Source organism: Lutjanus erythropterus, chromosome 12, assembly GCF_056507025.1.
Source record: "Lutjanus erythropterus isolate fLutEry1 chromosome 12, fLutEry1.hap2, whole genome shotgun sequence".
Classification (NCBI taxonomy): domain Eukaryota; kingdom Metazoa; phylum Chordata; class Actinopteri; order Lutjaniformes; family Lutjanidae; genus Lutjanus; species Lutjanus erythropterus.
The window spans coordinates 18,774,677-18,797,367 of NC_139328.1; the positions used below are offsets into that span (position 1 = coordinate 18,774,677).

Consider the following 22,691-nt stretch of genomic DNA (forward strand, 5'->3'; position numbering starts at 1 on the left):
CTCATTTTGAATTGTTTCCTACAGAACTCAAACACTTTCATGATGAGATCACTTTTAAGATTTGCCTCTTTATTCTGATGCAACCCTAAAACCTTTAAAAACGAAGTAAACATAACACTACAGGAAGACATGCACAAAAAACACGAAGCAGAATCTTTGTTTTTACTGTTTTTGAAGTGATGGAAAATCATCATCATTCAGTGCTACCTAACGTCTATTTTGTAAAATCTATCCCACGGTTTACATCCTTCATTATCATAAATGTAATCTGTTCCTTCACACTCGCCACTGCTAAAATGACAAACTCCCTGGGAAGAAAAGATAATTACTGTCAATTTGCATTTGTTGTGGACTCTTCAGCACAGAGAAACGCTCTATGCGCTATTATTATGTATGATTATGTGGCAAATTACACTTCATGTGTTACCTGTGAGCAATTCATTTTAACATAAAGAACGGGAATCCAGAGAATCACACAAAACAGAGAGAGATGTATGTGAGAAATGTGCAACCCATCTTTGCTGTGTGTCTGTATGTAGATAGACTGAAATGAACTGAATGACACAACACATGGATTGATTTATATAAATTGATTTGTATTGTATCAGAAACTTGTGATTAACTTGTCATGGTTTGAATTGCTGAAAGGGTGACAGCAGTTTTGCATTATAGTCACACAGAACATCAACAGTGTATGATAACCAGTGGTGCTGAAAATCTGTACTCAAGTAGACGTACTCTTACATTAAAGAAAAATTACTCCACTACAAGTACTACTAGTATTAGTTACCTTATAACTTAATTCATTATCAATAGCAAGCATTTAGTCAAAAGGGGTTTCTGTGTCTCCAAATCTTTTCCTGCTAAATTGCTCCTGTTGTTCTGTGGTCATGGTCACTTCTTTAAACTTGCGATTTTTTCATCCATATTTCATGATTTTCATTGGCCTCTTTGCCTTACAGGCTACCTTACGTGGAAACACTTTATAATAACCAGCATTAATAAATGGTAAATTGATATTGATAATTAAATTTCACTTAATAGTTATTCCAGTGATAACAAACAATGAAATGATAATTAGTAAGAAGTACTAACCATTAGACTGTGGTAGTTTTGCTCTGTCACTCACTGTACCGATCACCTGGCTTTGGCCAATCAAACAGAAGGGGGCGGGCCTAGCGGGTCAGAAAGGAGAAAAAATGGAGGAGCTGATAATGCTGGTGGTGTCTGACCTGAGTACCTGGAGCTGTCCAACATGGCGCCAGCCACAAAAAACAATACGCTCTACTTGTGGAACCAGTGACTGAAGTCTAATTTCACAATGAAGGAATGTTTTCCCTCCTAACTTTATCATAAACATGTTCACATATAGAGATTTTCAAGCTGGTATATATGTTATGGACTTTTGGGTGGGGTTGTTGTATCAACACTATGATGTTCTTTACAGCCTTTAAAAATGCTTTGCTTTTTATAGGGGAACACTATTACAGGTAGGTGGATGTTGGGCGGTTACTGCACAGCAGTGTGAAAGCTCTTTATCGACTCCTATCAGCTATACAAAATATAATTTTTATTTTATAATACACAAACTAATGATCAAATAACATAAATTATTGTATTAAAACACATTATTTAGTAAAATGTCATTGTTAACAGTAAAATAACTATGAACTGAGTTGAATTAATATAAATTTACCATCATTAATGTTGGTGATTACAACATGTCACACATAGTTACACAAAATGTGAAAGGCTCTATGTGAAGCAAGTGTTTGGTTTGTCTGTTCTGGGCTACAGTAGAAACATGACGTTTCATCCGTGCTCTTCATTTTAAGGTAACAAAAACACAATGATTCTTATTTTCAGGTCAATACACACCAGTGAAAACATCCTGTACTTCTGGATGTTATATTCCATTTCTGCCCTATTCTGCTAATAGATCCCCTGAAATCTTACACACCTGACCTTTAAGTAATAATAAAATTACAGACTTGAAAAAATACAAGTACCCCATAAAAATGACTTACGTTCAGTAACGTGAATAGTTGTAATTCATTACTTCCACCCCTGGTAATCACTGGACATACTGGAGGCGGGAATAAAAAAATATAAAAAACAAAAAGATTTTTCCTAGTTTTTTCTTACTGTACAGTAAAGAATTTATGTCTTGACATGTGGTCTGACTGTGTTTTATACAGAAGCCAGTGATGCAGTAAAAACACCTAATCAGGAAAGTGTTGTTGTCATCCAGTGTTGGCACATACAGTGAGCTCTCTGCAGACATGCATTGTGTGACCATGCATTTTGGCTCAATACACTGCTTCTATAGAGTCAGTTTGCTATAAATATATAATTATAAGCTGCAAGTGAATGCAAACGATTGCAGTGTGCATTTGGCAAAGCACCAAACATTTATTTCAGTTGTACATAGGTTGTAAACATACTGTAATTACACAGGTTTGAAAGCGGCTCTGAAGTGAGGTTATCATAGCTTTAAGCTGAAGAGGTGGAGATGCAAACAGATCTTGATCAAAGTCAAATCTGAGTCAGAGACAGAAACTGGAAGAGATCACAGTGCCTGGGCTCAGCAGAATCTATCACATGAACCCAAACACTCGGAACCACTAATCCTCCTAATCTTAAATTATCATGGCCAAGGAAGGTGATAATATGTATAAGGCGGCGCAGAATCACAAAAAGAGTGTAATCATTCCAACAATACAGACATTCAACCCGACATTTTTCAGAATCCAGTTTTAATATTTTTGATTGAACAAGTCAAGGCACATGAAAACATTTTGTTCATTGTTACAAAGAAGAAAATCGACAGGGCTTTTTGTGAATTAAAAAAAAAAAAACACAAAAATGTTTTTTTTTTTCTACGTAAGTTTGCCACCACAAATAACGTTCAAACTTGATTGTGTTATCAAGATACAAACACGGTTGAAATATGTCCACATTTTTTAAAGGCACTGAGGTACAGAATAACATCTGGATGACTAAAGTGTGGAAGAATAAGCCCTTTCTTACAATATTTATATTACTATCTCATTTTATTATGGCTTCATATCCTGATGGTAATACCAGCTGGTTTGGTCATGAAAAAGGACAAAATGCTTTGAGTTTTAGAGGTGTTATGTTCCAGTTTGGTTTGCTCTCATAAAAATCAAATATTGAAAGTTATATTATTTACAAAAGGATTATTTTATACTTACAAATTGGAATGTTTTTAAGAGACATTATATTTCTTAACAAATTTGTTTTTAACACACGTCAAATATATTCATTGGGTTGATTTCTATATATTTATTTAAACTTTTAAGAGCTGGGGCACATGCAAGTTTTTAAGAGTGGATTCGGAAAGGAACAATATTGTACAAAATAATAATAATAATTACAGTTTTATCAAAAAGCACTTTTTTGTAGCACCTTTGAGTGTTTTGTGATTCTGCACAAAAGCACCTCTGTGGTTGTATTCAGAGCAGCACCTGGAGCATCCAGAGAGGGAGGCGTGGTGGGTGGGAGGGGAAGGACAAGGGAGGATGGGGCTTGGGGTGAGTGGATCCTCTCTCTGTTGCTGAAAGTGCGCCACTGTCCGCCACGGCATCAAATGTCCTTTTCCTGATGTCACTCCCATCATCACTACATGTAAGTTAAAGTCATGTGATTCTGGCCCTACAAGGGCGAGGAGTAGTTTCCCCTGGTCAGTGCTTTCATGACAGGGCCTCGGGGCACTCTTCTTCTCCGGGGCGTGAGTGGATCTTCTCGGCAACAAAAGAAAACACAGGTTTTTTTTTTTGCTTCGCGGGGAGAGAAGGTAAAGGTTGTCGGATCTCAGCGTGTGGGTGTTACATATGTACCCTCTGACCCTGTCCTTCAGCGGGGAGTCCGGGCGCGTCTAGCCGAGGAAACAGACGGGGCCGACCTCGAAGCCGAACCTCTGGTTGGATTCCCCAAAGTCATTCAGCATGACGTCAATGATGGGCAACTGGTCGATGCGGGGAGTGTTGATCTCCATCACCGTCTTTGAATAGCCCTGCTTCAGCTGCGGACACAGAGGACAGACAAGAAGACGCTATTCAGTTTTGTGGTGAAAAGGTGTTTCAAAAAGACAGATTTAAACACTCCTTTATACCCTCTGCATCTCCCTCTTCCTGTTTCTTTTTAATCTCAATTTATTGTTTTTTCCTAATCTTTTTCACTGACTGTGTACTTTTACTGTGTAACTCTGTTTTTTCCACAGTGAGCCCCAATCACCTTTAAAAGCAGTTATAGAAAATGGATGAGTGGATGGACAGATAATATAATATCTTATGCTTCACCTGGAAGAGCAGAAATCTGATTGTATTGTTGGTACAAATTAGTGCTCATTCATTGTCATTGTTTAAACAACAATGGTTTTGATAACCAGTCTCTCAAATGTGAAGATTTCCTACGTAAATATCTTAGGGTTTGGAAAGTTAATTGAACAAAGTAAACAATCTGAAAGTGTCACCTGGGGCTCCCCCAAACAAATAAGATGAAATTATTTAAACAATGTTTTTTTCATCTATCCGCACAAGTCTGACAATTGTCTGAGTCTCAGAAGAAAAAGTTTAAACTTCCATTAAATCAACAAAAAGCTATTCCATAGACTTCCCACTGGGGTTGCAACTCATGAATATCGCCATTAGTGGTTAATTGCCTATTATCTATTATCTCTATTACCTATTATCTTTTTATTATTTGATTAATCATTTGAGCCATTTCATGTTGTAAAATAGTAAAAACTGCTCATCACAGATTCCTAAAGCTGCAGGTATCATCTTAACATTGTTTTTGTCTGACAGAGTCAAAACACAAGGAACGCACAATTATAACAGCATGTCACTGGTATCATATAAAAGCTTTAAACTTAAAAGATGCCAAGTTTTGTTGACGGGGGTCCCTCTCACATTAAAACTGTAACAAAATATGTAATTTAATGACATCTGAAGTAGAGGAGGATCATGGGAGTTGTTTGCTTCATTGTTAAACAACCATCATAGCTGATGAAAATCACTCTGATATGAATATTAAAGTTTTATTCATGTTACTTTTAGTGACGTTTGACAACTTCCATCCTTACTCTGTGACAAACCCAACTTACCCATGTTTTCAAGGAAGTTATTATAAACTAGATGCTAGCAAGGAAATGCAACAATACTTTGATTAATCATGGATTTGTCTGGGTTTGACCATCGTTGGAATCATTTGGGATAATTTAAGAACACAACTCAACAAAATGTTTTTAGACATTTTCATTCAGAAATGTTACACGTTATGCTTTACTCAGTGTTGGCCTTTCTGATGATACGACAGGTCGATAAGATGATGCTTTAATTGTGAGCGTGCGACGTGACCGTGCCCGTGGCGAAGGATAGCTGAGTTGCTATTTTTAACGATTGCTCACATTGTTCATGCAAGATGGGGCCAAATCACATTCCTTCAACACTTCAAATTTAATTGCTGTCATCATCATCATTATGACAAAGATGTGAAGAACAAACAAAAACAGGCAGCAGTAACAAAAAAAACATCAGCAGTATTTGCCAAATGAATATGTACATTTTAAAAAGCAATGCATTTAATGTCTGCATCTGCCAGTGCCAGCAATCACGATAACAGCAGGTATAATCATATTTTAATTCTACTACAGGAGAGCCTTGATTTCTGCATTTAAAATTTTAAAAGTGAAAACATGAAAAAACATGTGCATGTACTGCTATCAGCCGAAATGAGTTAGAAAATATGAGCATAGTGGATACTGGCAAAGATCCAATACTGTGCATCCCTACAAAAACTAAAAGATATTCCATTCAAAATCAAAAAGAGGTTAAAAAAAACCCCATAAAATCCATCAAATATTCACATTTATATGTCCATAGAGGGTGGAACAGTGAATATTTGGCATTTTAAGCCATTAATAAATTAAAGTTGCAGATTTTTAATTTCTGTTGATCAACTGATCAGTTAATCATCTCATCAATCAATCATTTTAGCTCTACTGTCCACATTAATTAAAAACCCTTACGAACCCATTTTAAATCAAAACTGCATATGCTTTCTTAACCAAGATTTTGCACTCGATCCATTGATGTTTCTGGTGTGAACCAGTGTTAATTTTGTTGTACAACATTTTTGTAGTTGACAGGTTTGTGGGGATTAATGGGATTTCATGGGATTTAGAAAAAAGTTTAGTTGCATGCTGAAAGTTTGAAACTGAGTGTTTACCGAGCAGCCGTCCATCAGCGGCTTGATGAAGGGATTATTGTCGTAAGACATCTCCTCATCGTTGGAGCCCAGGAAGCGCAGCGCCTTGTCATAGTTGTCGGCCTTGGCGTCGTACCAGGCCACAGACTGATGGCAAATGTAGGTGAAGTTCTGCCGTGCCGAGGAGCTCAGCAGCTTCAGGAAGGTCATCTGCACTGTGTTGATTGTGCTCTCTCCCGCGTCGACGTAGTTCAACTGGAGACAGACAGATGGAGAGGAAGATGAAGGGGATGAGAAGAGAAAAGAGGACAAATGGTGAAGAAAAATATAAAGGTAAATAAAAGGACCGATGAGAGGGTAAGGAGTTAATTAAGAAAAGGAAGGATGAGAAAGGTAATGGAAGGAGATATATTGCAGAGGAAGGCAGGTAAGGAAAGAATGACTGGTGGAAAAGAGTTATTGTGAATGTGACAAAAACTGAAAAGTGTGCAAAAGTGGGCTGGGATGTAACGGAAAAGGAAATAAGTGAATAAAAAGTGATCTGACTCACAATTTTGCCACGTTTAAATTCACTGAACCATGAACCTGGAGCCTCCTTTGGCCAGTTGGATATTCTAACCTATAATAAAAACCAAGAAAAAATGTAGTTAATGACAGTTAGACAGGTTTATACCATCATAGCCGTAAATAGATCTTAGTTAAATAGCTGTAAACAGCTCCCACAAAGTGGGGTTGTTTGAAGTACTTATCCATTGTGCTATATTTAGAATATTTTCACCCCTTTACCTTGCCGTCATACAGCCTTTATTTTTGGGAAACTGCTGTTATACTGTATAATCCGAATATTGCTCTCTCTTGCTCATCCAGACTCAAAATCAGTAATTCTGCCCTGCAGGATATGTGAGTTGCTGGTCTACCGCTTCCTTGATTGATTACTTTGTTTATGTTGTTGTGTGACATCTGTGTTTTAAAAGGTCTGTTCTGATTCACAAAACAACACCATCAAACTCACTGATTAAGGCAGCGGTTGACCAGCAATTCCTGTATTCTGCAAGGTAAAATTATTGATTTTGTCTATGGAGTTTGGTTGGATTTGGAGAGAGCAATATTTGGCTTATATAACAGTATTTTCCTGTCACAGAAGGCTCTCTGACAGCAAAGCAAAGCGGTGAAAATGTTCTAAATATAGCAAACACTTTTCAACTGATATTGATTTTTTTTTAGCTGTATCTTTTTAGGTGGCTACAAGACATTTTGCTGCAGACCCTGTCCAAAGTAAGTATGTAAGCAAGTAAGTAAACTTCATTTAAAAAGCTGTTGTAGGAGTTTTTAAGCAGTTAGTCAGTATACTGTTTATCTTCCTACATCAGTACTCCTGCTACTTCTCCAAACTGGGACCCTGTCGACTGCCATCTACTGTAGGTAATACACTGACTACTGGTAAGTGCCTCATACATCTCCACTTCAAATAATCTGAACTATCCTTTTAAATCACTTCTTTTTTATTAGCGTGAAACACCATTTGATTCAGCTCTGATTCTCTATATAACAGATGTTAACATTTGCTCATTACTTACTCCTGTGGATTTCTTATCTGGGTAGATGCATGTTTCTCCGCCTGCTGTGAAGTTGCAGAACACTTTGATGGAGTCTCCTATGCAGCCCTGGTTTGGATCAATCCAGTATTCACCTGAGAGACAAACACAGTCGTGACACAGCCGAGGAAGCGACGCGAAGCACAGCTTTGGCCTTCTGGAGAGTGAATGCAGCTGCTGTTATTTAATGTTCACATAATCATGGACAAGACTGCCACACTACAAGAAGGTTAACAACTGTTATTTGCTCCTACCAAGGGTACTGGGTTGAGCTGCAACATTTAGTCGATTCAAAAGCTACTGGACTGAAATAAAATCAACCTGTGAATATTTTGAAAACTGATTAAGATTAAGGTTAAGTAATTGTAAGCAAATAGCATTTTTACAACAAAGAGCTCTGTCCTTTACATCCTTATTACTGATTCATCCTAGTCTGTTTTAATTAAATTAAATTAAATATAAATAATGAAATAAATTAAATATTTTTTCTTTAACACATGTTCAGGAGGTGTTTTAACCCTGAGTTGTGCCTGCAGTCTTCCTCTCTTGCAGCCCAACAACCTCCAGAATTAAGATGGAGCAGCTTGTAAGTAACCTGAGAGGCAAAATCACTTGCTGCTGCCTGTAAAGCTGAATTGCTGGGAGGTCATAGTAATAACTGAAGGTGACTCAAGACATTTTCATATATGAACTCTGAACTATGTGGTGAGAATGAGGTCCTCACATCGTCCAAATTTGCCCTTTAACACATGTAGGAGATTGTCTGTGTCAGAGCCTTTCTCACCCACTGGAAATACTCGCAGTGCGTTCAGGAAGAGGAGGATGATCTATACTGATGACTGTTTATGTGATGATATCAAGTTTATGATTCAAGTCGATAAGTCAACTTGCATTTTGTCAGTCATATCTCTGCCATTTTCATATTTGACTCCATACAATCAGGCTTCTTTTTTGCAACCAGTGAAGTCGCCCCCTGCTGGCCATTAGAAAGAAAGGACATTAAAGCACTTCTGCCTTGGCTTTACTTTTCAGACCTGGACACTCTGTCCACTTTTTCTACTGTCTATGAGCAGGACTTTTAATTTCCTTGACTGTGTGGAAATGAGATATAAGCAATAAATAAATAAAAGTGACACACAGGCAAGCAGAAAAGAGTGCGAAGCAGCTAAACGGCATCAACACGCCCACTCGCTCGTTGTGAATTCTCGCCAGATAATGACCTACTCTATTTACACATGGGTTTATTTAAACTTTGGAATAGAGAACAGGTAGGGTTAAATATGTTTACTGCCCAATCCAGCTGATTTGGACATTTGCATTCACACACAGAGCTCCTCTGGGTAATGTCTATCTAAGTGCAGAGTTGCAGTGCATGTGTGAAAGGGGCTTCAGAGGAGTATGTCAGCATTTTTATTAACTCCTCTCTCTCTCCCTGTCTTCAGGATTTTGGCAACTGGACACTGTTTAGAGAGATTTTAGTGAACTGAAACTGTAAAAGTAGGTCCAGAAATTATTCCCTTGGATAATTACACACTTGGCTTGCACTGATGCAAAGATTTTTGTCCGATTGTCAATGCTCAGATAAACACAGTCTCCTGTCATCCTACCATCTGGGTAGTCGGGCTGGCTGAGGTGCAGGTCGTTGCAGGTCCTGGCGGGGTTGTCCTGGGTGCCCATGGGGAACTTCATGCGCTCGATGTCCTGTTTGAGGTTGTTGAGGGATCCAAAGACATCCTCCATTCCCTCCATGCCCACGCCGTCTACGCCGTAGTCTGGCATTGCGGCGTCTCCCTGCATCTCAGCCTGTCGCCTGGTCTTTCTGGAAGCCTGCTGGATGGGCAGCGGCTGGATGACATCACCAGGTGGACCCTGTAACACGGAGGTGATTGATACATATTTAAATGATGGTTTCAAAAGCATATACAAGGTAGGAGAGTCTGATTGGTTAATAGTATGTCTGCCTCCATTAATTATTTGCACATGGGAGAAGTCAGCCTTCAGGACTTTTCTGCCAGAAAGCCTTTTCTGAAAGAAATCTTCCTCTCAGAAAGACAGAGGAGGTGTTTGTTGCTTATTGTTAGCTTATTATATTTAGACTTAGTTGACTTATTATCTTCAGGTTATTTTTATTATTATTATTTTTTTATTTACTTTGCAACAAAACAATTTGGTTATGTTTAAGAAAAGATCATGGTTTGGGTGAAAAATAGACTGTTGTTCATGTTTTGGAAAGGCCTAAAGGCTAACTTCTCCAATGTGCTATTTTTTTTTTTAAATCTGCCAATTATTTTCTTGTTTATTCAAAAAAAGTGAAAAACCAGTAAATTCTCATTTGTGAAGCCATCTTTCTTGAATATGAATGAAATTATTTCTTGATAATCAAAGTCACTGCCAATTCATTTTTGTTGCGACTGACTGATCGATTAATCGACTAATTGTTTTATCTCTAGTGACAACAGTATTATTATATTACAGCAGTATAGTTAATGCACATTTTAAGTGTTCTTAGAGTACGCTGTGTATTGGGTAGACGTATCTAAATGTATTGACAATAACTTACAGGTGGTCCAGGTGGTCCAATCAGTCCAGTGTCTCCCTTCTGACCTGGTGAACCCTGACAGAAAACAAGACATCGTGGACGTGATTATAAAGAAGTCCATTCTCATAAAACACACAATGGGCATCGAATGGCATTAAAAATCTGAAAATGATGAAAACACAACTTACACTTGATCCCTTGGAACCCTTCTGTCCTTGAGGGCCCTGTTGAACAAGAAAAAATAAGAGATAAACAACACTCACGTAACAAACTGGAAAAATAAGTTCACGTTCGATACAGGGTCATTGGTACAACGAAATGTGTGGGATGAGAAAAACAGGTCAGCTCAGCAGTGAGAACACTTGTTGAAATAAGAGCACTAGACAAAGAGAGATGAAATAAGATTTTAAAAAATAATTTTAAAATGGAACTAGATAAATTAAAGTGTCTGCTGGGATAGGCTCCAGCATTACAGACAATAAATGAATGAATGAATGAACAAATACAAAGCTATACTAATACTAACACAACAGGAATACAAATATAAATATACTCAAATTAGGATTTATGTGTAAAAGTAAGTATACAGAAGTATTGTGCATTAGGTATCAGTCCTGTTTCAAAAGCAGCAGCTGATGACTGATGGTATATTTTTGCAGACAGCAGGTGTGCAGATATGCGATGTGGAGTAATTAGGTTTGTGCGTTGAGAAGCCTGGCGGCCTGGTGGTAAAGAATTTGATCAATAAAAATGAAACTTACAGAAATACCAGGAGGACCGGGAGGGCCGAGAGGACCTTGGGGACCGACAGCACCCTTAAAGTAAAACAACAGACACATGAGTCAGAATGCACTTAACAGATGTTTCAAGCAGGATCTGATTTTTGATGTATTTGTCCAGAATGTCTTGCAGTTGTTTTTTTTCCATGATGGCAAATGCTAAACACAAAATTACACAGAAGATTTGTTTCTGCAGGTTTCTACATGTTTTCAAATCATTTTTAATTTAAAAGTAGGACAGAAGTTTATGCAACTTTGATGCAAGTAATGTAAACATAATTTTAAGACTTGTCAAAATTGTATTTAAGACATTTTAGGGGGTACAATTCAGATTAAAGGATTTTAGACTTTTTAATGACCTGCAGAAACCCTGAATAAGTAAACTGGCATTCAATGCAATGAACTGGGTCCCAGTGCTATGCATTACATCAGACACAATTCTTCACACATGTAAAACCAATTTGTTGTCTTCGTTTGTGTTTTAAATGACCTCAGAATCATTGAATTGGACACCAGAAATTGAAATGATTTCACTGAAAGTCGATAAGCAATAACATCCAGTCCTACTTACAGCAACATGATTGAACTGTTAATTTGTAAACACTGATATCTGTTTTTATTTATCTTCCTTAATCCCGAAATATCAATCAAACGAGTGTTGGGTTGTTTTGATAAGATACTGCTCTTTGTTTCAAATTCTGATAAATCATGTTTTTATTGTTCACTCAGGGGAACATGAATCAAACTGGTGCTGGTTTATTCATTTTAAGAATGGTGTTTATCTGTTTTTGCAAATTAACTGATTGATTATATGAGATAAAGTAATCCAAGCACAAAGTTCACTTTCTCTCCACCATCACAATATCCAGAGTTTCTGCAAGACTTATTAAACTCATTGTGAATGCAATTTAAAACCTATTTCACATCCATACTGGCAAAAAAGTACAAGCACAGTTTGCATTGCATGGTTGCATGGTTAATTGGATCAATGTTGGTTTTGTTTTGTAGTTGTTACAGTGAGATCAATACAAATTTTCCCCAAAACACAGTTAAAAGTGACACTGAAGTTAGTGCAGCGTTAATGCAAGAAATGTTACCTCTTATTTCAATCAATTTTTGAGATCCGTCAAAATATTTAAGACATTTTAAGGCCTAAAATTCAGATGATAGGATTTTAGACGTTTTAAGGACCTGCAGAAAACCTGAATAAGGAAAGTGATATTTAACACAATGAAGTGGGTTTCACTGTTATGCACCACATTAGATAAAACTCATCACGTATAAGAACTTACTGCTTTAGTTTATGTTTAAATGATCTCAGAATCATTCATTTGGACAGGAGAAACTGATATGATTTCACTGAAAGTCGATAAGCAATAACACTGAGCTCTACTTACAGTAACACGATGGAGGGGTTTGTTGCAAACACAGATATCTCTGGTTTTATTTATTTTCCTAAATCATGCTTTCTGGTGCACTCCAGGGAATATCAATCAAACAGGTGTTGGGTTGTTTTGATGAGACATCTCATTTTCAAAAAGTCCTTTTTATATTGTTCACTCAAGGGAATATCAAACAAAACTGGCGCTGGTTTATTCATTTTAAGAATGGTGTTTATTTGTTTTGCAAATAAAGTCACTGACTATATATGAGATAAAGTGATCTGAAATGAGGGTGACTTTCTCTCCACTATGACTACATGCTGGTCTTGTGGGAATTTAACCTGTGAGTGTAGCAAAGTCAGACTTTACACATACATTTATGCAGCACTATGACTTTATGAGATTCAAATTCCTATGGAGATGATGGAGAGCATATTTTAGGTTGACTTACAGCATCACCCTTGCCTCCTGCAGTACCCTGAGGTCCAGGCAGTCCTCTGTCTCCCTTCTCTCCGGGCTCGCCGGGGGGTCCGATCAGACCGATCAGACCTGGATGACCCTGGAGTGGTGCAGAGAACACAATAAAGAACAGAAAGTGAGACAAAAGCACTGATAAGAATTCAGAGAGCAAAACAATATTTGTACTAATTATCCATTTGACAAAAAAGTAATTTTCGTATCTACTAAAGCTTTAATTCCTGTTCATTCATCACCCGCGGAAAATGAAGGCAGTTTTTCAAAGTGAAACAAAAATGCAAATTCACCTGCGAGTTTATGCGTAATGTGTGGCCAGCCGACCTCAGTACTGTCTTATTTCTGCCTATAAATAATTAGCGTGTTTATAGTGGTCGTCATATTTAACAATGGTGGTCTGCCTCAGCACCTGCTGCTGGGCAGAGTTATGACCATCTGCTTCTGACTACTGCATGCTGGCATTAAACCAATGACCATTAGAAAGATGATATTATTGGACTTATACATATTCATTTGGTGCATTAAATCACAGTGAAAGCTCCTCATAGAGCAGAAGCTTTCTTCATCTCACTGTGAGAGAGTGAACAAAGAGATATAGGCAATAGGCCTAGATGTTTGCTCACTGTGGAAGCTGCAGATAAGGCGCATAAGCAGATATGAGAAATACACAATAAAGCCATTTGAGATTAGCATCGTAATAATGTCTTGCCTTCTCTCCCTTGTATCCAGAGTCACCTTTCATACCAGGAAGTCCAGGGGGTCCCTGCGGAGGGAAAAGAATCAGATTGTCAGGCATAATGTGAAATGAATTTACATTATTTTACAGTGACAGCAGTCACAAATCTCTGCATTCAAACAGACTATTCTGCGTTTATTTTGCAGGGCAACTGCAACAACTGCTGTAGCCTGTAAGCAATGCTTAAAGATTATTTTCACAATCTATCAATTAATCATTTTTGCCATAATAGTGCTAATTTTGTTCACTAATAAGTTTCGGCTAAGTTTTTGTCAACATAAGTTTTGCACCGACAAAAACAAGATGATAAATGAATAAAAAGAAATTTATGATGACAAAAACTATAACAAAGTGTACTGACACTTTTATCAACAAATAAAAATGAGACGAAAAATGTTAGGGAGCGGTGAGTTTGGAGGGGATCACATCTGTTTGTGTGGTAGGGGGTGATATGTACACATTTGGATAGTATCGATCTAACCTGGGAAGTCAACTAGATGCACTTGCTGCATGTCTCATAAAGTGCACAGAAACATCAAGGCTTGGGAGAAAGAACGAAGAGATCAATAAAGTTCACATCTGATGTCAAGGAAAACAAGTTTATATGGAACAACAATCACCAGTAAAAACACGACAAATGTGAAGTAAGAGTCATTCTGAAATTCTTACAAAGGTAAACACACCTAAATGCTTTTGTTTTTCAAGCTAATATTATTTTATCAGCTAACCTGAGCTGGTGTGTTTAGCTAAAATTTCAATCCAATACACAAAAAAAACAAACAAAACAAAACAAAACACCGCTGTCTTGATTAGAGAAGTGAAAGTCCCAGAGTTGCTAATCTCAGATTGACACACTGAAGATCATAAGTTATAGTAAGTCCTCACATTGAAAAAACATGCAACAAAAAGAAAAATAAATGTGTCATCTGGAAGCATATAATGAGTATAACACTTAATAACACTTAAACTCAACTAGAATAAAACAAAAAATTGACTAAAACTAAACAGCATTTTAGTCAAAAGACTATGACTAAAATTAAATCAAACTGGTTGTCAAAATTGACACTGGTCAAGTTTTTACGTTAAAATATAACATTAAAGGAAATTAAAGAGCTATCTTTGTGATCTGGCTTTTAATTTTTTATTTGGGAGCAATGTTTTAACCTTAGTTTTTAAGCTTCTGTCATTGTTTGTTTTTTTTGTTTTTTTTTTTTACATTATTTCCATCCTTGGTGTTTCTTTTACAACACTGTACTGACATATTTATTTATTATTGACAAAATTTTATTGTTTTGTTGTAATTTTATTGCATTTTCTTTGCTGTTTTGATTTGTTTCTTGTCTGTGTTTTAATTTTGCTATGTGGAGCACTTTGGGCTGCATGTGAGTATGAAACGTGTTGTACAAATAAAGCCGAGGCGAGTTTAGTTTTGTCTGACCAACCTGCCAAAAATCAAAAGCTATTCAGTTAACTGTCAAGGATGACAAAGAAAAGAAGTTGGAACTAGTAACTGATTAATTGACTACTTGTTTCAGGGCTATAATATTTTAAAGGTATTACACCAAAAATTGGTAAACTGTACCATAAAAAACGTTCTCTTTCAGCTGACTAATTGCTATGCCCTTTAATGACGAAGAGCAAAGTTATAGACCTTTTCTAACAAGGTGTGGGTGGCAGTCCTGCAGTGTCAGCAGTCAACACATTTAACAACTTACAACATTTTTCTTTAGTTTTATTTTACTGAGGAGGTGGAAGGACTTACAATGGGTCCAGGTGGGCCGTCTTGGCCAGAAGCACCAGGGAGTCCTTGCTCACCCTGAAAATAAATTTTTTTTTACAGCATTTTGTTAATAACATTCATTCATTCACTTTTTAAAATTCTGATCAGGTTGCAATGTGAAATGTGTGCTATAAAGAAGTGACAGATGTTCATGGACAAAATGCACTCACAACAGGGCCAGGGATTCCACGCAGTCCCTCAGGACCAGACTTTCCAGCAGGTCCCTGAGGTCCCACAGGTCCAGTTTTTCCAACAGGCCCCTCTGCTCCAGCCTCTCCCTATAAAACATCAACAAACAATAACCACTCACTCAATCACTCCCGTTTTCATGGTTCATAGAGCTCATCTATGTCTGCAGTTTTTGATAAACAAAGAAAGTTTGATTTACATGCTGTTTTTCTCACCAAAACACATTGTGTGTATCCTTGAATTTAACCAGTTGAGTGTACTTACTCTTTATATGCTTCCCTTAGGGTTCATTCTCAGAAAATACGGCATCCTATCCCACTTTTATGCTGATGATGCTCAGATTTACCTGTTTTTGAGCTTCAAACCTAAAACAGCCCCTCCAGGATTTCATAGGCTTTTGGGGGGATTGTTGTGGCCTAAAATGCCTGATCTCCCCGCAGCTTTTCATTCAAAATCCAAGGCAACTTGTTTCAGGGTGAATAAAACCGCACCATCTAAGTGTTCCTAACCTTACCAAAAAGGCTCAGAATTACAAAAACAAAAACAGCAAGCATAAAATAATAAAATGTATAAGTGCCAGAACATGATAAATGATAAATGTAACTGCCCCTGTTACAAAATTTAAAAAATATGCAAATAAAAAAAGAAATAGTAGATAATAAAACGTTGAGTCAGATCATTGAGAGGTTTGCACCTGGGACTGCTATTATTGGTGGGACTTGCAGAGAGCTATAATGATTGGTCACATTTGTGGTTATTGGACGAAATTGCAATGTTGTGCACAATCGACAGGAACTGGTTGAATTTGAGTGAACTGTTGTAATCGCAAGATCGTAACCTCCTGAAGGGACTCTTAAAACCATTGGTGAATTGTATTGAGGACATCAAAGCTTGGTTGACTTTAAAGATTATAAACTTTGATGAGAGCAAAACCAAAGTGGTGATATTTGAGCCAAATGGTGACACTCAATGAATGAATCCGGTGTGATAATGGAAAATGATTTTAAACTGAACAAGTGGATAAACTCAGTGGTAAAACTTGTCATTTTCCAGCTGAGGCCCTTAGCTATGGTCAAGTCCTTTTTATCGTGACTTTAGTCATTTTGAAAGGGTTATACCTGTGAACAAGACCTCTCTCTCATGTCTGCAGTTGGTCCACAATGTTAAAACTGGTCTTTTAACAGGTAAACACAGACAAGAGCACATTTCTCCTGTACTGACCGCCCTTCACTGGCTCCTGTTATGTTTTAAGATTGATTTAAGATTTTGTTGTTTACCCACAAATCAGTACACGGGCTAGTTTCAACCTCTCTTAACCTCTTTTAAAACCGTACATCCCACCGAGGTCACTCAGGTCAGCTGATCAGTTGTCCCACGATCTAGGATGAGGTTCACGGAAAATTGTGCCTTTGCAGTTGTACCCTCCTAACTCTGGAATGAGTTGTCGTTGCATGTTAGCCTGGCTCTTATAATGCCTGTTTTTAATTCCTGTCTTAAAACACATTTTTTATTCTTTGGGTTTACTTGTCTGGTTTTATGTTTTTATTGTTTTTATCATGCTGATTTATGTTTTGCTTTTATGGTTTTATGTTTTTATTGTGTTTTTTACTATGGTGTTTTTTATGTTTTTGCTATATTTGATTGCACGGCACTATGGTTTGTTATCATTTTTAAATGTGCTCTGTGAATAAATTTTGATTGGACTGGACCCCAAGACCTTTATCCAACTTGATAATTAAAGCGATCCCGTATCCAGAAGTCACTTCAATATTTTACCATGTTTTCTTTCCACAAAACCTCAGACTCAGGATTCAAGGATTTGCAGCATCTAAACAGATCAAATGTTGCCAGATCTCATCTATTGTCTCTGAGCAGGAACACAGAGTTTTTATGTATTGAAGTTCCAGGGATGTCATATCGACTAGGCTCATCGGAGGAGGGGATTAAATTGTTCTGACAACCAATTAGGCCTGGATTTGACACTCTAGGATCACCAAGCAGGCTTTGTCTTGTCTCCATCAAATCAACTCTAATCCTTTACCTCAATATGAATGGAACGTGCACTTTGTATATGTGCGTGTCTGCGCGACAGTTTGAGAGGTGGAGAACGACAAAGAACAAAGGGAAGAGCGAGGCTGTGTCTGAGATTTGTCAGGTTCTCTGTCTGTGTGTTTCTTTGAACCAACTGATTTGGAGACAAACAATTTCTTTTAGGCTCACAGAGGTTTTTCCTATTTGATGCTCTTCAACTGTGCAAACACAAGCATGTTGTGGATTTTAACAAAGCAATCAAATCCGCCGATAGTTTCAAGAAACCCTGCTGCCTCTTCTGTGAGACTAATTTGCCAATTTCTCAGGATCTCGGGTAAATACATAAATGTACACATGGGCAGGAAATCAGAGGAAAGTTTCTGAATCAGTGTTACTTTGCTCTTTAGACCAACTAAAGTAAGCAGCTTAAAAGTTCCCTATGGAGCTGTTTTTCTATGAAGTCTATGTTGTTTATCTTGTGCACGAGGATGCACATGCGCTCGGGTAATGTGACACACAGTCCTACAAATAGTGTCACACTATTCAGCGTATCTACAGGTGGCATGAAATGCTGAGCAAAGGAAGAGGGAAAGAAGACTGTAAGCTGATAAACAAACTGACACACTTGGATCTATGTAGCATGTGCGGGGTTCTGTTTAATCAGTTTGGACTACTTTAAGCATTCAGCACGTTACCAAAGATCTGGCTGGGTGCTGGAGAAAGATCTGCCTCCACACATTTTTGATTTTGCCATAGGGGAAAACACTCTGGCTGGTTTGTATTATTCTAAACCAATCACAGTCATCTTGGGTGGTCCTCAGCCCAGGATGCAGTGATTTTCAGCATGCTGGTTGCTAGCTTGGAAGGTGTTGTTGTTTCCTGGGGACTTTGAAAATACAGACAGCAGATGTTGCCAGCTGAAACAGACGTCCAATGGCAAGTTTGCCCACAGTCTACATCTGGTGACTCACACTACTTGAGCTAGTTTGATCAGTTAAAGAGCTAGCAAGATGGCTAATGTTCGCATTAAAGGAAAAATTTAAGGGTTTCAACTGTTCATGTTTGAGGCTCAGTCATAGCCAGACACAGATGGCGAGTCTGTTGTGCGCCAAAATCAGAAACTCACATGTTTATCAGGATGGTGAGTGTAGTTAGCATCTTTTGTTTGTTTATCTTGTTTTTTCAGCTTGTTAGTTTGTAAGTGGCAGTGACTGACAGCTAATCTCTGTACTGAGAAGTCTGCTCTGTGTTGGAGGTTTCAGGATTCTTTACTCGCATAAAACATATTAGACAGTGATTGGCTTTTGAATTTGTTACGCACCAAATCCAGCCTGCCCACGTATGTTTGAATGACAGATTTTAGGGAAGTGCACAGGCATCTTCCCCTTCAGTATAGAAATGTGAAAACACGTCTCTAGTGACAAACTTTGCACTGTCACCATGGTCAAGGTCAGACATTTTAGGGGACATAAACAGAAGAAAAAACATTTTTGAGACAAGGGGATCTTCAGCGCTACAAATATTTTATGAGGAAGGAAATGCACTTCACATATTTCTTAGATCTCAAGGATACACACAATGCATTTTGGTGAACGCAAAGAAAACTCCCAAACTGTTACATTTTACCAGAGGTGAATACTTAAGTCATTGAAATATTTTACTTGTTATTCTACAGGTTTCCTGTGAATAATAAGTTCCCTTTAAATAATTATGCATTCTGGTACTGATTACTGGGAAACAAGCAATGTCACTGAAAGAACGGCTCCATGTAAAACCATGTAAATATTCATTAATTATTAGAAAGTTTAGTCTTCATACTGTGCATTTGTAATTGCATGCTGCCTGTGGACAAATTTAAAATTTTGGCAAGTTCAGCTGACTTGCTGAGCGCTGACTCTCAAGGTTATGCTAGCAAGTAATTGGGGTTAATTTAATAAAAGGACACGTACGAGCTGAACACTTTCTTTATTTTATGTACAATTAGTACTAAATTAGATAGCTCTTCTCTGGAAACTTAATTAAAATTATATGGACTTAAAAAACAAACTACTTGAATTAATGCGATCCGAATTCCCCCCTTTAACATTTACAGAAAGTTTTTTTGTTTGTTTTTTAAAAACAACACTCAAGTATCCGGTGTTTCCAGTCACTCATCTGAACTTGTCTTTCTCAGATGATGTGACTGATAGATTGTAATCTGAGAAAGTCTGATCAAATTCATTGAGGCTCAGCTGATTATGTATGGTGGCACAGATGTTCTACTCTGACTTTATATGTGCCAACAAGAATTTCTAATCTTGGAAAGACAGCCTTTGGATATTGCTGGAAAAATCTACAGAGCAGAATGAAACTTGACACACTGATACTGATAGGGCAATTCAAACATTTGGTTTTAGATTTCATTGATTTTAGGTGTGACTGTTTTACATTATGAGTTTGCATTTTATTCTTTTTTATAGCCATGCCAAGGATATTTAAAAATGCTTCATTTATAATTTGTCATGCTGTAGTTTAAATGGATATATATTTAAATCAGTGCTATTTTATTGTTATTTTATTACTATATTACTATGCCATTACCAATTTTATTAAATTTTATTTATTTTTTACTCTGTACTAAGATCTCACTTGTAAATGAGATCTCGACTTGAATGTGACTTTCTGATTAAATAAAGTATATAAAATTGAGAATTTTACATCACGGTGTCTGAATTCACCAGTCCATCTCGAGCAACTGAATATTCTGACTCGACATTAATTTTTAGATCTGAAAATGATCAATTGCATGTGAGAAACTTGTCTGAACTATTACATTTGAGAACATAAATTTGAATAGCTGCTTATAAGATTTCAGTTAAGATCTGTCTTTGCTTCCATGTAATTATCCAAACCTGATCCCAGCAAGAATAAAATGATGCAATGACGAAATCAGACCGTTGGCAACTTACCTTGGATCCCTTTTCTCCCTGTCTGCCCTCCTGACCTGCTGGTCCAACAGGTCCCTGAGAAGAACGAGAAAAAGCACAATCATAGTTTGGTACTTCAAATATTCAAATGTAACAATGTAGTTAACAAACTAATTCAACAACTTTACTCTCTTGTGTCAAAAGCTTTCGAATAAACTATTCAAAAGGCCACCGAATTGGTAATTATTCTCTAAAAGGGAAATTAACCAACATTTGCTGACACGCAGTGGTTTCGTCTACATACTAATTGTTTGGCTGATGCATGCTCTGACCTTGAATCTTTTTAAAGAGAGAGGTCTGTGCAGGGCCAGGCAGCATCAGTGGGAGCAAATTGCCCTACATTCCAAACATACTGAGCTAAAAGCACATCAGCATTTTCACCAAACAGCCTCTGGTCAGAACCTTGTAAGTGGGCTGTCATTTGCCATTAGAAAACCATAATCAAATAGACCAAACAAAAGCCACCGGTCTTCAATGTAGGTTATGAGCCCTGGCAACTGTATATGTGCATTAGTGGATGTGTGTATGTGTGTGTACGCAGGCATTTGTGTGTGTGTGTGTGTGTGTGTGTGTGTGTGTGTGTGTGCATGTGTGCTAATGTAGTCGAGTGGCCACATGCATCAATGAGCACCAAACCTGAGTCAATTTCGAAGAGATATTGGGAGAGAGACTAACCCAGAATTACCTCGGTGAAGGATGAAAAATCATATCGCAAAGTCCATTAATATGGACATGGAACTGGGGTCTAATTTGTTCTGTAGCCTCTGCCACCTGGACACTATCCCTTGGAATACAAATCATGGGTGGGAAAAGTGTCTAAAATACCAATGTTTTAAAAATGCATGAACAACCATCCGAACCTGTGTTTTAATTCAAGACACAGAATCGCAGGAAAACATGAAAACTAGTGTGCCTGACACTTAACAAGGAACATTTCTGGTAGTGAAACTCTACCACAGGTAGATTTTTTTCATTTATTAGACATTTTATCTCAGATAATGCTGCAGTATCATCATCTGTCATAATATCTTACCACAAACTGTGTGGTCATGACTAGACCTGTCATGAAAATTATGTTATCGACTTACTGAGGGCAGCAAAAATTATTAAGGTCATGCCCAGATGTTGTATAATATTGTTTGTTTGTGTGTACATGCGCTATTGTGTACATGAGAATGTCACCAACATTTTAGCAAACCTGCTGCATGAATAAACAGCAGGGTTTTCCCCTCCATTATAAAACCTATGCACCATGGTTAAGCAGTCGAATAAGCCTAAGCCGAATGAACAGAAAATAAACTATGCTGAGACTCATTTTGTTGTCATGTCTGGTCACACTGCTTTTTAGCATTCCAATTCTAAAGGCTGAATATATGTATAAATTAAAAGTTAAATTAAAGGGGTAGGAAACTTCTGCTACATAAATTTGAATTACTTTTTGGACTTTTCACTAATATTCATTTTTGACTTTTGACCTCAAGTTTTTTATCAAAACCATGTGTGAAGTTCAGGGAGGAAATCTTTTTTTTTTTTTTTTTTTTTTTTTTTTGGTGAAAGTGCTGTCAATTCATAGACTTCTGAAACATGAAAAGGGACCCAATTAGTAAGAAGTCCCAAAACAAAAAGTTTGAGAACAACTGTAACCGAGCAACAAATTTATCTAAGAAGTAACTGGTAACTAGTACTGTTGAAATCCTTGAAGAACTCATTCATCAAGGGTTCATTAACTGTTCTCAGTAGTAACCCAGAGGGTGTTCTAGATTAAACCATTGTAATATAAAACAATTCTCTGTAGAACACCCTGGGTTGGTTCTAGACTGAAACCTTGTAATGTATCAAGGTTCTCCATAGAACGCCCTAGGTGGGTGGTTTATCACTGCTTATTCATGATCCCAGTAAAAAACGCAGTGTTAATCACACCTACAGTGTATTTCGGCTACATGCAGTAGTTGTGTTGCCTTTGTGTTGTATATGCTGTTTACATTAATA

The 22,691-nt window shown here is 37.4% G+C and overlaps 1 protein-coding gene across 3 annotated transcripts in view; it reads right to left on the minus strand.

Annotated features, from left to right (window-relative positions):
* Window positions 1-2,388: 2,388 nt before the first annotated feature.
* Window positions 2,389-22,691, minus strand: part of LOC146317878 (collagen alpha-1(XI) chain-like) — a 135,925-nt gene continuing 115,622 nt past the window's right edge. For 2 of the 3 annotated variants that reach the window (XM_084733067.1, XM_084733065.1), the window contains 13 exons: window positions 20,685-20,738; window positions 15,687-15,794; window positions 15,499-15,552; window positions 13,710-13,763; window positions 12,978-13,085; window positions 11,127-11,180; window positions 10,554-10,589; window positions 10,387-10,440; window positions 9,434-9,695; window positions 7,809-7,921; window positions 6,782-6,850; window positions 6,253-6,486; window positions 2,389-4,045 (listed from right to left, as the gene is read on the minus strand). In XM_084733067.1, the coding sequence (XP_084589193.1) occupies window positions 3,899-4,045; window positions 6,253-6,486; window positions 6,782-6,850; window positions 7,809-7,921; window positions 9,434-9,695; window positions 10,387-10,440; window positions 10,554-10,589; window positions 11,127-11,180; window positions 12,978-13,085; window positions 13,710-13,763; window positions 15,499-15,552; window positions 15,687-15,794; window positions 20,685-20,738 (1,347 nt within the window). In that variant the 3' untranslated portion in view covers window positions 2,389-3,898. The remainder of the gene's footprint in view (window positions 4,046-6,252; window positions 6,487-6,781; window positions 6,851-7,808; window positions 7,922-9,433; window positions 9,696-10,386; window positions 10,441-10,553; window positions 10,590-11,126; window positions 11,181-12,977; window positions 13,086-13,709; window positions 13,764-15,498; window positions 15,553-15,686; window positions 15,795-20,684; window positions 20,739-22,691) is intronic. The other variant, XM_084733066.1, reaches the window with a different exon arrangement.